We start from the raw sequence: 17,120 nt of genomic DNA on the forward strand, positions 1-17,120 counted from the left end.
GAGGTAGGAAGCTTTTAAACACATGGTGCCGAACTAGCTAAGTCCTTGTAGGGAATATTCTCTTCTCCCGCTCACAAACTGTCCATGAAAGACTTTGGTGAAGTGCCAAAGTGAAGAGAGGTAGGAAGCCCCTCTACTTCTCCCCTGTGCACAAAGTCATGTTTCAATTTTAGATGGATAGGCCAACATCCAAAGGACAGGACAACTAGTTCAACTTGCCCAAGGAGGCTTTGGAACATGGGAAGCTGCCTTAAACTAACTCAAATTATTAGCCAAATTAGTTCAGCATTGTCTATGCTGACATGCAGTGGCTTTCCAGGATTTCAGGTCTTTCCTAGTAGTGAAATCCATGCTTTGCCTCTGTGTTGCAGTACTTCTGCTTTGGACCCATATTTCTCAGATATAAACACCACCCCATCAATCCCAATAGTGCATGTAAAAAGCACTATTTGGTATTGCATGGAGTGGGGAAGCCCCAAATCCCACAGATCATTCCTAAACTCTTCTCTATGCTTAAAGCAGTTCTTGGATCTCAGCCAAAAGAGGCAACTTACAAATATTTCCAGTCCTATGCACTCTCCTGAAACCATTCATTGTGGTAGGCCCAAAATCAAGGCAGTGTTGCTTATGATAAAATCAATCAAGACACATGCAGTTCAAAGCACTGTATCATTCACCACTGGCAGTGTGACCACATGCAATGACATCGCTGTTCATTACCTAAAAACAAGCTCAAATTGGAACAATCCAGCATAGAACCAATAGCACACTCACCCTTTAAGGCTATTAGGTATCAAATGGGTATTCCTGTCATTTTTTCACTCTGGGGCTGTCAAACCAAGCAACTGCAGTGACATGCAAAATTTTCAGCTAATGGTAATGTGCAGAAAGTGTCACTTAAACAGTTTGTGGAAAAACTGGCATTGCCTCAGTAGGAATGTTGTAGTATCTAGAGGAAAAAGTGATAAAAATTAGTTCTGGGCCTAGTAGCACTTCTACTCCCCCCCCCCCATTTTCAAAGACTTCATTTTTGCAGTTTCAAAGCACCATACCACTTCTGTGTATGAAAGCCCAAAAATCTTGGTTCTATTGTTGCATTTCACCCATGAGTGGAAGTGTTTCTTCCCCAGTACTAAATGCTTTGTTCCTATGCAAATAGCTGAGCAGGGGCTTGCTGGCGCTACCCAATGTGCCCTGCAGCAAAATGATGCAGTGCACTCTTGCATGCCAGCAGAAGTATGGTTCTAGTCAGCTAGTTATGACCCCTCCAAGGTGGTATAAATTGGATGGGGCTTAAAACAGGCTATTCCCATTTTTCTCTTCTTTTTAAAAGATTTTTATTAAGATTTTAAACTAAAAACTAAAAACATCAATCATCAAATACATTGGATGTACTGGATCAGCCCCCTATAATGTATCTTTTTAACATTCTATAATCATATGCAAATCGATTTATAAAAATTTAAAAACATCTTTAAATCTAAGCCAACTCCTGTTTCTCCAGCCAATCATAAAAAAGGTCCCAAGTTTGAAAGAAGTCAGTATCTTCTCTTTTCTTCAGTAACAGAGTCAATCTGTCCATTTCTGCACAGTCCAGAATCTTTTTTAAAATCAGTTCCTCAGTGGGTAATTCCTCACTCTTCCAGTATTGAGCAACCTCAACCCATTTTCTTTTCTGACACTCAGATTTGTGGCTTCTGAACTAAGTATGCCAAGATCTCATTGGCCTGTTGCTTATGAGGTTTGGTCTGTCTGTCCTTCCTTCCCCTTCCCTCCCTCCCTTTCATTCCATATTTTTACTTTAAAATGTCTATACTATAGGTGGAAACCTCTGTGTGGGCCTTTGCTTGAAAAATGATAGCTACACCACTGTACTTATGAGGATGTGAGATCATTTAGAGAGATCTATTGAATGCTTTGTACACACCAATCTTCTAAACATATGCACGCAAGCGTTGCAGATTTGTTTGATGAGTTTATGTACACACACCTTTTTTGACACCTGATTTTCCATTGATGTCTGCCCCTGTTGCTCTTAACTCTTCAGGCTCTGGCTCTTCAGAGTCATTAAGCTCAAACAAAGGGATTTATGCGATATAGAAGATTATGACTTCCCACAGTGCCAACAAACATTCCCAGATGGACAAATAGGTAAACCATTTGAGCTCTTTACCAGCTATTTGAGTTCAATTATGCTCTCAATATACAGCAGAATGAACCATTTCCATCTTTATAAGTTCCTTACCTCTTGGTTTTTTCTCTTTTTATCAGATTTTAACAATTGCATCTGTTTTTCTCTCTGTAGGCTAAATTAGATCTGCAACAGTTCTGACCATCTCCTTTCTAAAGAAACACATGCCGTTCAATACTCAAAATGTTAACACAAAAGTGTCACCAACATGACAGTTATTAACATGTGGCCTGAGTCACATGCACCAAGCAGTACTTCAGCATCACCTCAGAATTTCATCTATTTCAACAGCGTACCCCAATTTCCATAAGCCAGTTAACTTGCCTCAAATATAAGTAGGAATTCTATTAATACACTTGTTATAACTGAGGGGGACATGATATCCCTCTATAAGGCTGTCACAAAGGAGGACAGGATCTCTTCTTGCTGATACCAGAGTGTAGGACACTGAATTATCAACTTGTGTCAACTCAGATTCAGTCTAGATTACAGGAAAAGTTTCCTCACTGTCAGAGCCATACGACAGTGGAATCAGTTGCCTAGAGAGGTTGTGGATTCTACCACACAGACATTCAAGGCGAAAGTGGACAGCCATCTGAGTGTGATGGTGTAAATTGGTGATGGCCTTCTTGGTCTCTTCCAACTCTACTATTCTAGGATTCTATGATAACAAAATTAAAATAAGTTAGGCAATATAGGAAAACAAAAATGTTCTTGGGAAGCAGAATGTTTCTTGAAATAAATAAATCAATCAAATGCAGCAGGTATCGTACTTTTATAGACTTTGAACTGTCAGCCATATCTTTATGAAACTACTGCCAAGAAAGTAGAGTCATGAAGTTGTTTGTACTAACACAAAACCATAGTTAACTGTTACAAGGATGAGTTGCAGCAATCCTTAGTTTCATATGCTTCCCCAATCCAGTGTGTCAGACAATCAGAAAATTTGCTTGTTTTTGATGAAGCATGGCTTGCTGTGCCATTGGAGTTTGACAAACTGTAATTATTTGTAACAATGGTTCATTGAAACAAGATAGCTTTAAACCATGAAACTGGCTTATTTGAGCCAAATGTAATTCAGATGAATCACAGTTTAGGAGTTGGAGGCCATGATATGCTCCAGGTAATCTTAATTAAAAGAATGTTTCTTCTCTTCTTGTGACTGCAGCAAAGAGAAGCACGTGAACCTAAGTTCTTTTGTCGCATCTCTGTGTAATGTTAAACCACAGTTCAGAGTTATGCACAAACTCTTCCTAGGCAATACTGGCAAAACAGAAACCAATGTCAACAGAAGTAGCATTTCACCTATCTTGTTTGTATAACACATTTGAAAATGTATTCCTGAAACACAGCTTCTTCAAGAATTACTATAGCCACATTGCTAAGAATAATTTAAGCCATTTTAGTATGATTACTTTACATTTCCATTTAAACATTTAAATGGAATTCATGGGTTTTTTTTTAACAAGCTTTTATTTTTGGAAACATACTAATATTCTTCAGCATTTTGCCTCCCACAATTCAGCAATTACAAGCCTTGACATGTAGTCCATATGAAATCAAGACCCTATAATTATTGCTTCTTTATCAACATCCTTATTAATGTTCATTAAAAGTAATCTTGCCTAGTAAGGGACTGCGTGTCTTTTCTACTTACTTTGTGACTATTAATGGTGTTTTGTTATTTTTTTAAAAAATGTGTATGTATTAGTATAAGGAACAGTGTTATCATAAATTCAAATACTGTAAAACAAAACCAGCTGCATCCATTATAAGTGCATTACTGCCAGGAACTGTAAATATGTTTTTGCCTGATAGCCTTTTGACTCAATAATATCCTGCTATCTCTGTTGGACAGGCAACTTTTAAAACCAAGACGAGACAGGTTATGATTTTCACAGGAAAACTGGGTTTCTTTCAGAAGTATCTGTTTCCCAGATTCATTGTTTGGGGTCATTTCATTTTTTAAAGTGTGTGTTAGTAAGCAGATCAATTCAAGAATCCTCCCTTCTTGTGGGGAATAAAAGGTACAAGACACATTCAGGGTACCATTTCTCCAATATATGTATAAAGCAGACAAACCCTGTCATATCATACCATACAAACAATTTTAATTGTGTAGTTACAGTCAATAACCACTCCTAGTCAGAACATTTCTGCATAAAGAAAATTGTGATACACTTATAAAAACAGCCAGCTGTAACAAAATAACTGGTGTTTTCATAGCAATAAACTCATAAAAAAGAAATACACCTTTATACAGAAAATTTATACAGCTGTAGCTTTAAAATTGATTGTAAACCAAAGGAAGACACATTGCAAACATCAATTATTTTCACATTAATTGCATAAGTTTCTAAGGTGATCTATTAGTTTTATTTACCTAAGCTTATTTGCATGATAGTAAAAATTGCATACAACAATAAGAGTGAAGCTTATAGTATGAATTGCTTGGATAACATAGAGCACTTTTTATAGGCAACTGTGTAAAGCACATTTTCTCTATTTAAAACTTTTAAGACACTTTGTTTTACTGCCCATCAAAATACATTTATAAATAGAAAAAAATTGGTATGATAACAAGAAGCAATATTACATTTAACGGAAACTTCTAAAAATTAATTACAACATGATGCTGTAGGATCCATAAATAAATAATGGGGATAAACCGTGTTTCACATTTTGTTTTCAAAAAATCATGTAACAAAGAATGAAAATGAAAAAGATACAGTGACCTTTTATTTGTGAAAAGAAAACAAATCTGAGTTACGGCAGTGCCATATAATACAAGGCATTTGTTGGCATATGTTAACTTTAAACTGCATCCCACAGTCTATAGTTCTTTTGTAACATACAATAGAGCAAGAGTAACAAACTCTTTTTTTCCTTTTATTTAAATAAACATGAGCTTTCAAATATCAAGTGTGGAGTGTTAACAGTAATAACTGGGAAAAGAAACCAGAGCTAAAACAATAAATCACAAAAGTAACGCTTGTCTGAAAGCTCTAATAATAATAATAATTAAAAAACAACCCACAGATATCATGCTTATTGGATACACCTTGGTGTACCCAGTGAACACAAATTAATATGAAACAATCTTCAGTGCTTCATCTGTAGCTCTGAAGCAGTTCGTAAAATATCTAGTGCAGTCTGTATTATCCTTAATTTTCTCAACTTTTGTGCAAGTTTTGGAAGATTCATTGGCCAAACAATGAATAACGAGGTTGCTGACAGAACACAGGATGGAATTTTCATTAGTAAATAGCAGTGACACTGTTGAATAAATACTTTTTTGATCAGTCTTTCAATTCGGTATTAATGTCAGTGTTCCCTTCTACTGATAACTCTTCTTCTAATTTAACTGAAAAAAGTGTGTTTGTACTTTTGTCTTGGACACCCTCTTCCAGATCCTTGAGCAACTCCTCTTCCTTATATTCTGCAACATCCACTTCCAAGCCTGAGTTGTCTTTCAGCTTTCCGTGGTGCTTGACATAGTATCGCTGGTTCTGAAAGAACTTGATAATGGTATACTTCGGTAGGTCAAGTTGCGCGGAGAGAGTCTGGATTGCTTCTTCATCTGGATAGAGGCCTACATCTTGTATAAAACTCTGGAGAATGCCCAGAGCTTCCACAGAAATTTTTGTTCGTGGACGGGTCTTCTGACGATTTTCATCCTCAGATTCAGCTGGTGATGCTACTGTGGGCTGCCTTGGGGGTAATCGGGGACCTGGCGGTGGCGGCGGCTGCTGCTGCTGTTGCTGCTGCTGCTGCTGTTGCTGCTGCTGCTGCTGCTGGACAAGGAAAATAGCACTGAGTTTTTGTTGTGTGCAAAAATTAATGCGCTTCATTTTCATCAAATCATTCATAATAACTGCATTCACTTGCCTTGTCCCAGGGCATATATAATGCTACCTGATCTCCACAGTTTGCATACTTGCCCTGCCTCTCTTTGCACAGATTTCCTTTTGCTTTAAATATGAACAGCTAAGTTGTGTGCCCATTTTAATGGTAACGATGGTTAACATCAACTTTGCAACACCAGTCCAAACCATGGTTTGCTGTTAACCATAGTGGATTTGGGATTGGTGTACCTATACTGCTGGCTACTTCTGCCCCCTCCCCCCAAAGGGGGGGGAGGTCAAAAATTACCACCTTTGTCCCAGTTAATCTATTAAGTATGTGTCCTGAAATACTTCTTCTTCAGGCTCAAATCTGAGGGTCCAAACTGTGCGCAGGCCTGCCACGTGTGATTCTTTCCTCTCAAAAAGTAAATACTGGCTTGATTTGGCACACACAGAGAAGCCCCACTTCACTCGGGAGGCTGTGCAATACAGAGGAAGATTCCATGTCACTTCTATACCAGACAGCTCTGAAAAGAGAGCAAAGGGGAATCCTTCAGGAGATGGAAGGAAGGGGCAGAAAGAAGAAAAGAGCCATTCCAAAGCTTGTAACTGTGGCTGTTATCTATATGTTTTCAATGGGATACCATGGGGTACATCAGATACATCTGAGTTTTAAAAGTAAAACATCATGCTTTTGGGGACACATGCAAGAAAAAGTATGCAGGGAGGAAATTGGGTATTTGAAAAGAATTATCCTTAAACAGTGCATCACCAGCAGGGAACAATCACACATCCTCATAACCAAATCTGTTTTCCACTTTCTCCAGTAATAAATTGCATATTTATTGGCATACCATATATGCTAATATAAATTCAGTACTCTAAGTGCTGCTTCTCTGTAGCCAAAAATAACAAGTAGATACTATGGTTGGGGGAACCCAGTGTTTTGCGGAAGAATAAACAAATAATCAGATAAACAGCATGGTGAGGAGGTGGAAAAGAGGGAGGGGGGGAAGAATGGAATCAAGTACCCTGGAAGAAGGCATGGCTAGCTGACTGGAACACTCAACAGGAGTACTCCATACTGAAACATTTTGTTGCAGGTTTTGCTTTAACTATCCTCAAAAGTGTTCTGTAGAATTATTTAGCTGTTACTAAGGGCAAGAAAGACAGACTCAGAATTTTAAAGCATTAGAAATGAACACCTAAGCTGTCTAAAAAAAATCTAATGGAGTTTCTATTTTTATTGTTTTAACTGTTTTGGTATGTAGATGGTTTTTATATATTTTGTTTATAAGCTTTTAATATTTTGTAAATTGTCCAGAATGCTTTGGCTATTGGAGACTATAGACATGCAAATAACAACAATGCATTGAATAATAATAAGTATTATTAATTCCAGAAGCTCAATTGAGCCAGCATTAAATAAACAAGGCTGCAATCCTAAACATATATTTAGAAGCAAGTCCCCTGACAAATCAATAGCACTTACTTCAGAATAAATCTGTGTAGGACTAGCTTTAGAGATAACTGTGATATTATATTAATGCATATTTTGGTGCATAAAGATATTGCTCTGTACCAGCATTCTGGGGTACAGTGAGGGTACATGAACAATTTCCATGTCTTTGTATGTGCAGCTTAATACTGTGCCCAAATCTAACCAGTACTGTGCTCAAATCCAAATCTGAATTTTCCCTAATACAAGTTCTCTTTGCACATTATGTTGTGTTTCAATTTATATATTATCAGGGCAGCTTATAATAAAATTAAGCCTCATCATTCCCAGAGAGGCAATAGTTCCTGTTCTATATTTATATGGAAGGAAGCAGTTGGATCAAGTCCTGAAACCCCTCCAGGTCTCTCCTGACATATTAAACTTGTGCCAGCTCACCTGGGGAGCAGCACCCAGCCAAGGTCCAGTGGTCAGCAGGCCTGGTAAGAAAGCGCCTCTATGCTCTCCTTTCCCAAGGGTGGTGGGAGAGGGGCTCTAAAGGAAAAACAAACAAACATTGACTCATCCCAACTTTCAAACTTGGGTAAGTGGGATGACAAATTTGGGGCTCAAGGTCTTCCCACTATCTCCATGTCAATGAACCATTGCTACAGACCCTTGACTGGACTTTTATTTCAAAATTATGGCTCCTAAAATATTTAAGCCCTATCCATTTATATACTTATGGTTATAATGAGAGGTATGCATGTACACCTCTTACTTTTAAAGCATGATTCTGTGCAGGCTCCCCACCCACCTCTACCAACTGTCAGTGCATGTATAAATAAAAGGGGGAAAATGGGTCAAACGTACATATAATTCTTTGTGTGTATCTACATTTAGCTATCCTTGCACCCATCGAACTTTTTTTTAAAAAGTTTAGAAAGTATTTGGGTGGCCCAATGAAGAAAAGATGCTGATAGAGAAACTTTAAAATTAATTATGATGAATACCGAATACATACCTCTCTTTCCTGAACACAAAGTTTTACATATTTAGTTGAAGGTGAATGATGAAAAAGAAATATTGTTTTTCATACCAAAACATTGCCTTTCAATATAGCAGAAACAGAAGCAGCTATTCCTTCTGCCAGTTAAACTGGATTTTTGTTTTGCTTTGCTGATATACTGAATAGGCCAAGGTAAACCAACCTGAATCTGCTCTGCTGGAACATGGATAATATGGGAAGGCCTGTCGCCATGGTGATGAACTGCATTGCTTTCTTGTTCGTAAATGGCATCTCGTTCAGGCTGAGGAAGACTGAGGAACCTCCGGATCATTGACAGATTCTCCCACAAGGTTCTATTCTCAGGTGAAGGATCTTCTTTCCAACGTAAAAGTTCACAAAGCCATCCCTTAAGATAATATCATCAGAATATTAGATAATATTTGCAGGAAAGTATGTTCCTCCAAGTGTTTTCCTTGGAGACATATAGGATAAAATAAGGGCAAAGCTTACATCCTTGCGGCTTGCATTTTACATTTCACAGTCTCTTTAAAAACAATCTGAGGAAGTTTTTTTTTTAAATAGTATGGTAAGACATTGTCATGCTGTTTTACTAACCTAGCAAGAGAATGCCAACTTTTGGAATAATAACCTAGTTGGCATAGTTATTGTGTATTTTAAAAAACCAGAAAAAGAGCAACGCAGCAGCAGCACACCACATATGTTTCAAGTATACTGGGGAACATTCTATTTTATTTCACACTGCTATTGTGTGTCAGATGATTTTCTTTTATTTATGCATGCCATATCCATCTGAGGGAACAAAAGGTGTATTTTTGTAGCTTATACATATTCGGTATTATTTTCACTCTTCTTTTCTTTTGTAAAACATCCTCGTGCTATTTTTCTTGTTTAGAATAAGGGAGTGCTTCTTATATCTATCTTGACGATAAAGCTGGCTCCCATAAATCATGATACAGGAGTTCTCTAATGCCATTTTGAAAAGGAGCAATCCTTTGAATATGCATCATTGATCTTTCTTGCTACATGCTCAGGTGGCTCAGCAGACAAACCAAAACCTGTTGATAAATCTCTACTTGATTCACAATCTTCTGGTTATAAAAAAAAATTGAAAATCAAACTGATGATTTTTCTCTATGACCGACACTCTTCACCATCTTCCTATCGCAGAGCATGTAAGCTCTCTATAAAAGCACCTGCTCTAACCCAGGCTTGTTCTAGGGAAAACAGGCTTGAAAGTATGCCAAAACATTGTCCCAGGAGAACTGTAGCAAATGCTAATTTGCTTCGAAAATAGATGCACAGATTTCTTCCCCCCCTTAACGGTTTAGCAATTGCCTACATGCCATCTTAAATATCTGTAACATTAGTTGATTTTTTTTATTAGTTCTAAAGAAACAGGACAAAGGAGTTTGGATTTGCTCTAAATGCATGAGAAGAAACAATAACATTAATAAAACACACACACATGATCAACAATACACTTTTAGATTTTATTTTTAATACTTCAGTTTTAAAACCTGTATTATTTAAAGATCTGCATGTGTGTGGAATGATTACAAGTCAGTTATTTTTATCCTTCTTTTAGGACCAAGCCCCCAAAGCCAGCTTTCAAAAAAGAAAAAAGAAAAAAACAAAAGAAATTAAGATAGAAACCTTGCAGTAGCAATGCTATGAAAACAATCTGTGAAATGGCATCAGATTGAAATGCAGCAAGCCAGCAATACAATCAGTGACAAGACTTGACAGGATTAAAAGTTTCAGATCTGCTTTCAAGCCAAACGAAACAGGGCCTGAATGTGTGGGGGTCACTACTGAAAGAGACCTGCCTGGAGTAATGACTAACCATCAGAAAGGAGGGATATACATTTCATATAAAGAAAGTCTTCTTGCATCTAATTGCTGCACCAGAGAAGAAAGCCTCTAAACTCTAAAGGATAAGTGTTAGACCTAGGTGGAGTCCTTCGGCTGTATGTAGTTCTTCCAATAACCTGCTCCAAAAACTGTTATAAAGAGTAATAGCAGATCTTTCAGTTTGGTCTCAAAAATAAATATGAAGTCAGTGAAAGAGGAGTGTCATATTTATTAAATTTATATCCTGCTTTTTTTCTTATGGACTCAAAGCAGCTTACATCATTCTCCTCCTCCTGCTCTCAATGTGAGTTTATCATCTAGCCCCTACTACTTTTCTGACAGTTGCATTTTGTACCAGTCTAAGTTTTCCAACTGTCTTTAAATCAGCCCCTTGTAGAATATGCTACACAATTTTAATCTTTATATGACCAATTCAGGGCTGCATTACTACTGATTTGGCAACAACTAAGTCATAGCTTGAAAACATCCTGATTACTAAGATAAATGATGAATATACTTATCAAACCAATTCCAATTCGCTATTTCTGCAGATAGGGAGTAATGGATTTCACATAATCCAGTGGAAGTTAGATTTTCCATCTGAAATCAGTGGGACTGATCACTTAAACTCCATCACTTCCTGCAACATACACATCTCTAAATCCGTAAAACTGGTCCTCTAAAAGAATGATGAAAAAGTGGAGGTGGATTGCTCTTCACTAACGAATAAGTTTCTATGAGTGCCACAGTTTGACTTTTAAATATGTGTGTTTTCTGGTGACAGCTGGACCAAGTCAGAGGTAAGTCCAGTCGGTAGCACAAACCTGTTTCTGACATTCACTGTCTTTTCCTATTCATGTACTGGTTACCTGCAGATATGAATACTCTTAACACATTATAGTGAAAGCTAGGCTAGAATCATTCTTCTCAGCAACCTAGTTCTATAAAGGGAAGCATCATCTGAGGTGGATACCTGCCAGACAGAACATGGATACGTGTTTTGAAACAATGGATTGTGAGAATTTAGCATGCACTAAGCAGTGTACTACAGTGAGCTATTCTATATTATATTTTGATTTCAGCCAAGGCAGAAGTCAGATAAAACAGCCAAATATTCTTGTGGCCTCTGTTAAAATGTATGCAGTCCTATTGTTTCAACAGTCAATACATACTGGCCAGAATCCAAAGAGCTACTCCCTGCACACTTCTCATATCAACATCCAACTCTGTCTCTGCACCATGTATCTTACTTGTGTGCCACAGCACTAACAATTTATGTTGCTCACGGGAAGGAGGGTTGGATAAAAGGATATAGAAGATGCCTGTGCACTCATGTTGGATGATTAGGTAAGGAACATCTATTTACTTCAGAGTCCATGGAGTGCAGAGGAACCCACTGAGCAGAAGAACCCTGGCTGCTTCATTTGAACTGCTTCATGCCTTCTGTACTGAGAGTATGTTTCTGACTGGCACAATGGTCTGACTGGTAAAGAAAATATTTAAAAAGGAATTTCTCCCTCCCCTAATTTTTGAGCTCCAAATCTTAATAGCCCTTTAAAAACAAGATATATTAAAAGAAAAACCCAAACAGGTGGAATGTATATATTACTTTAAAAATAACAACTAGTACTTTTTCACAGTTATCAAAAATAATTCCTTTATAATCATGACTAGGCTGGCTTTAGAGAGTAATTCCGGAAAGAAAAATAAGCCTCATTTAGCAAGTATTTTGCTCTTGTTGTCACTTCTCTGTTCTGAGTGCAGACATATCTTTATTAATTACCCATGACTAATAAAACATTTCCAGTAGTTTGCTATTAACCTTTGCCCTGAAAATAATACTTCTAATTCCTCACGCCCAAAATAATGTGATAAATTACAAATCTAAATACAACTCTGTTTGGTTTTTAAGGATAGTACAGTAATTTTGAAAGATTAAAATCAGATTTTGACAATATTTGAAACTGAAGTTAAAACTAAAAAAAAATCTCTCTTGTCTCATCTGTTATTTTAATTAAAAGTTATATATCACCTCATTTTTGTATGCAATATGGTGCATTTTAAACATATAACATATAACAAAAAATGGAAATGTAAAACATAGGGCAGTATCCAATTAAAAACACTAATGGTGGCATAAATTACATTGTGCTAGAGTAAGGAATCTCAACTATAATTCCAACAGTGTTAGTTGGCAAGATGTGATTCCTGGGAAAACTCGTTATTTCAGCTAACGTTACTGGTATTGAGCTAGAACTCCTTACACAAACACAGTATAAATTAACTTCATGATCATGTCTACCTGGATACTGCCCATAATGTTTTGAATAACTGGATAAGCTTCAATTTCACCTCAATAAAATAATGTCTGCTGTCTCTGGATTATAAAAGAGAAAATTAATACATCAATTTTTAAATTAGCAAAACTAAAACAATAGCTGAAATATATCTTTTTCTCATTGAAGAGTACTTTAGTAAAAATAATAAAAATAATAAAAACACCTCTCTATTACAATGGGTTATAAATGCACTATTGTGCAACAATGCATACGGAAGTCCACCCTTAGGCCTTGCACATTCTTGTATAAAAGTACAACCTAAAATGACAGATAGGAACATCCTGCATATCTGTGCAGTAATTTTGCCAAGCAACATTGCACTGCATATAAAGAAGGAGCAAGGCAAAGGCAAAATATAAACATTTAGTCACATGTAAATATGCAGATGAACTTTCAGGATGTTACTACTTTTCGAACTGACAAAGTTTAATTTGACACCTTCTGTTCTAAAGCCTTTGTTTCTATTCAAAATCACGCCTTTAGCTGCTCTCAATCACTATGCTCTCTCCCTATTACTTAAGATACTGGCATGGGCCCTGGGATAAGCTGAAAATGCCATGCAGATGAATTCTGAGATAATATGTTCAAACTTGTTATATACAACACAAATCCTGTAAAGTTATGTATTGTAAGCCTACATTTATTGAGAAGTCAAGTTTAAATCCATCTGCCACAAAGGAAATACTGCTATCCACTTTGTAGTAGCTGAATGACATATGCAAGTGTCTTGCTACAGTAAGCAAGAAAATAGTGAAAGAGGCACAAGTAAGTTAGTTTTCAGGGTTCAGGAATTTTACTGAAGCCACATAAGGGTAATTTTTTAAGTGAGAGAAATACAAGTGTCAAAATATTCACTGGATATGGAAATCCAGTACACAGAATATTGTAATTCAACTGTATAATTTCTTAAAAAAACAACTTTTGTAATGTTTTATTGTATAGTACTTTTGAACTTGTGTAAATTATCTGAATACCGGCTTCTTGGTTTCCAAGAGAGTATGTGTTTTATCAACTGAGTAAGAGTGCATGATACAAATAAAGATATGAAGATACTTTTACTTAGGATTTGGATTGCAAAAGAATTCTCCATGTCTATGTCAAAAACAACAGCAACAAAAACTCTTTTAAGTGCAATCTATATTGAAATCAAGGGCAAAGATACATTTGGCCTGATACAGCAAAGGAAATTTGCATGTTAATCCAGAAGTATGGCCATAGATCTGATGTACATTTGAAACTATTGATCCATCCTTGTTCTGGTGAGACTACTCATTAGCAAATACCGTTTAAAAGTGAAACTATTCAACGTACATGCCTTGCAAACTTATAATAAAGTAGAAAAGCCCTATTTTTAACCATTTAGCTTTAGAAAAAACTGTAAAATTGAAAGACTAATTCATATTTTCTAATCTTAACACTTGGAGGACTTTTTTTTCCTTTCCAAATTTATATGCAGGAGTATTTTGTTGCAATCTCTGGGGTATAGACTATCATAAAAATATACAGTATTAAAAGAAATCAGTCTAAATAAGAAGGATATTTGATACAAACGTTTTAGTGAAAAGCATGAATTACATTTCATATGCAGTATGAGCAGGGTTTAAGTACATAATCCATTAAACAGTAGTTCTGAGTAAAAAAGGAATTCAGTCTTGTAGACTAAACTGCTGCACGCATTTTGAATGAGCTCATTGTCAACAACAACTAACTGTAAAGCTAGCAATTTATCATTCAGCAAATAATTTTCTAGTTTTATAAAGAATCAGTAAGTGTTCCTTATGCTAATGAAGACAGTTTTTAATCTCCCCACAAACATGCTAATAGAGGGTAATTTTTCCCATTTACAAAGCTGAAGGCACTCAAACATAATTTCATACCAGTGTTCTACAAACTGGATAAAACGGACTTCTAAAACAAGCTAAACCACCTAATTCTTCACCTTTAATGCAGCAAGGCAAGCCAAAACCAAAATACTGCACTTTCCCTATCAACAACAACAAAATGTGAGCCGCTTTGCATTTCGACTGGAGAACTATGCAGAATATGTGGAAAGCAAGCATGTATTTCAGTAATGTCAGTACTGTACACTAACCTGGGCTTTGCCCTGCTAGCTCTTCACAATGCAGGAAGGTTGCTTTGAAGAGGTGGGGGGAAGGCATAATACTTTGAACAATGAGATACATAATGGTGGCAAAAGATTACTGAAAGCATTTTAAATTATTTACTAGGTTAAAAGGGTAAAATGGTACTTTAAATACATCAAATTTCACATCATCTGGGCCATTTTTTGGTGGCAAAGTGGTATTGATCTTTCCAAATGCTTAAAATTAACTATTTCCAGAAGGTCATTATTTGATTAAAGGCATTAAAGTTGAGGGCAAGAAATGATGCACTCTGTCTTCTATCCCATTCAAATAATCATGTAATTTAATCAGAACTACCCCCCTCATGTCCAGTAATAAAAATGTTTGTCTTGATTTTTTCTGAACCCTTTAAATCCAACAAAGTTATTATAATAAGCAGACTCTTGCTAGATGCTTCTCCATAATAGAATGGAAGAACTCATGCTGGATAAATTGGATGTGAACACATATTCATCGAAATTTACCAGGTTCTTATAGGGCAGGGGTCTCAAACTCAACTTACCTGGGGGCCGCTGGAAGTAGAGTCTGGGTGAGGCTGGGCCACATCAAGTATTCCACCACTGCGGTGGTGGTGGGCCGCTCATCCCGCCACCGGCCCGGGCGCCGCTGGTGCTTTGAAGGCCGCAGGGCCCTTCCCCCATGCCCCACCGTCCCGGCAATTGGCCTGCGGGCCGCGAGCTTGAGACCCCTGTTATAGGGTGTCCATTTTCTACATGCACACAATTTTCATAAATTTGAAACCATGCAGCCTTCTGAGTAGACAATGCATAGTGTTACACTCTAAATCTCACGGATAATTTGTTTTGCAGGTCAGAGAGGGTGCCTTTCTGTAGTAGAGTCCCTATGTCACTACTGTAGCAAAACAGAAAGGGGAAAAAACTCTTTCTAATAGGGATTCTATATTGCTTCATGCTGCCATGAAATATTCCCACCAGAAACATGTATTGAGCTGGAAAGCCCTACTAGTCAACAAGAGAAACCACTGGAACAGATGACTTTAGAAAAGTTGCCTCCATGCCCTGACAATTCCTGGAATTCTTGTCATGATTCCTTACTATATAAAGTATTTCAAAATGACATATTAAAACATATCAAATGGAGTCAAAGAATCAACTGTGTTCATAGTACTCTTGGTGACCATGCTGGCTGGAAATGATGTGAGAAGGGTACCAGGCTGGGGAAGTCTGCTGTAGAGTGTACATCTTTAGATATTTTAACATAAAGAATAAAGTTGTATTTTCTTTTAGAAAGCAATATTTCAAATATTTTTAATACCTTGGTTTTCCATTTCTTGGGAAGCACATGTGGGAAAAGTATCCCAACCTTGGTGCTGGCATATTCCTCCTGCTAAGAACAATGGAAGGGAAAGCTGCCCAGAGACTTCATTAGAAGAGTGTGTTTGTGTGGGGGGGAGGGGTATATAAATGGAAAAATAAATAAATAAATAAATCTTTTTAAAAAATCCAGAAAAAAGACAAGACACTGGGAAAGGCTTCCCTTTCCACCCCTTCTGACCAGTGCAAGATCAGCAGGGTTCTGGATTTGACAGTTCATTCACATTTCAGTCTCCTCTTCTGTCCTGCTACTTAAAGGCTAAAATTGAAGTCCTACCCACGTTTATTCTAAAGTAAGTTTCACTGAATTAAGTGAGACTTTACCGAATTGGTCTGTAAATATCCAAACCTTGCAAGAAACAAGTACTGGGCAAAACGCTTTTTCCCATGTGATGTGAAGCGAATGTGAATGATTTTGATGGGTAATGTCACAAACCACACAATCTGAGACCTGAGCATTACAGGCCTTAGATGGATGGTAGTTACAGAAGCTCAAGGTCACCCAGATGAGATCAGTCTTGTTCTGGTTAGGAATATAACATCTCCTGTATCCAGTTCCCTGTGATTTTGCTAGTTTCTTAATCCAGCAGGGAATTGTAACATATGCATTCAGCAGCCAAGATAGCTTTCTTATGACTATATTTTATACAGAAAACCAAACTTTGCTCGACAGTTGATGAAAATTCAGTTTTGAGAGATTACAAGGGTAGTCTTTAACATGTTCATTTTTATTAAAGACAGGCTTCATTTAAACAATTAAAAAGATAATGTGCTTGACAGTTTTACAGTGATCAATTTTTAATGTAACAAACTAGGTCTGTTTTTTTAAATCACCAATTTGGTTTAAGGCTGATATTGTACAGATTGTAGATTTGTATTCTTGTTGCGAATTTTTCTTGGTGCTGAAGTGGTTTACTTTATTCTATTCCTTAAACCTACTCTTAAGTGCTT

General features: G+C 36.9%; 1 protein-coding gene across 8 annotated transcripts in view; it reads right to left on the minus strand.

Annotated features, from left to right (window-relative positions):
• Positions 1–4,237: 4,237 nt before the first annotated feature.
• Positions 4,238–17,120, minus strand: part of SATB1 (SATB homeobox 1) — a 129,504-nt gene continuing 116,621 nt past the window's right edge. For 5 of the 8 annotated variants that reach the window (XM_044449397.1, XM_044449392.1, XM_044449399.1 and 2 more), the window contains 3 exons: positions 8,683–8,886; positions 7,931–8,026; positions 4,238–5,985 (listed from right to left, as the gene is read on the minus strand). In XM_044449397.1, the coding sequence (XP_044305332.1) occupies positions 5,491–5,985; positions 7,931–8,026; positions 8,683–8,886 (795 nt within the window). In that variant the 3' untranslated portion in view covers positions 4,238–5,490. The remainder of the gene's footprint in view (positions 5,986–7,930; positions 8,027–8,682; positions 8,887–17,120) is intronic. The other 3 variants (XM_044449393.1, XM_044449395.1, XM_044449394.1) reach the window with 3 other exon arrangements.

The sequence above is a fragment of the Varanus komodoensis genome, unplaced genomic scaffold, assembly GCF_004798865.1.
Source record: "Varanus komodoensis strain SLA01 unplaced genomic scaffold, ASM479886v1 scaffold58, whole genome shotgun sequence".
Lineage (NCBI taxonomy): Eukaryota > Metazoa > Chordata > Lepidosauria > Squamata > Varanidae > Varanus > Varanus komodoensis.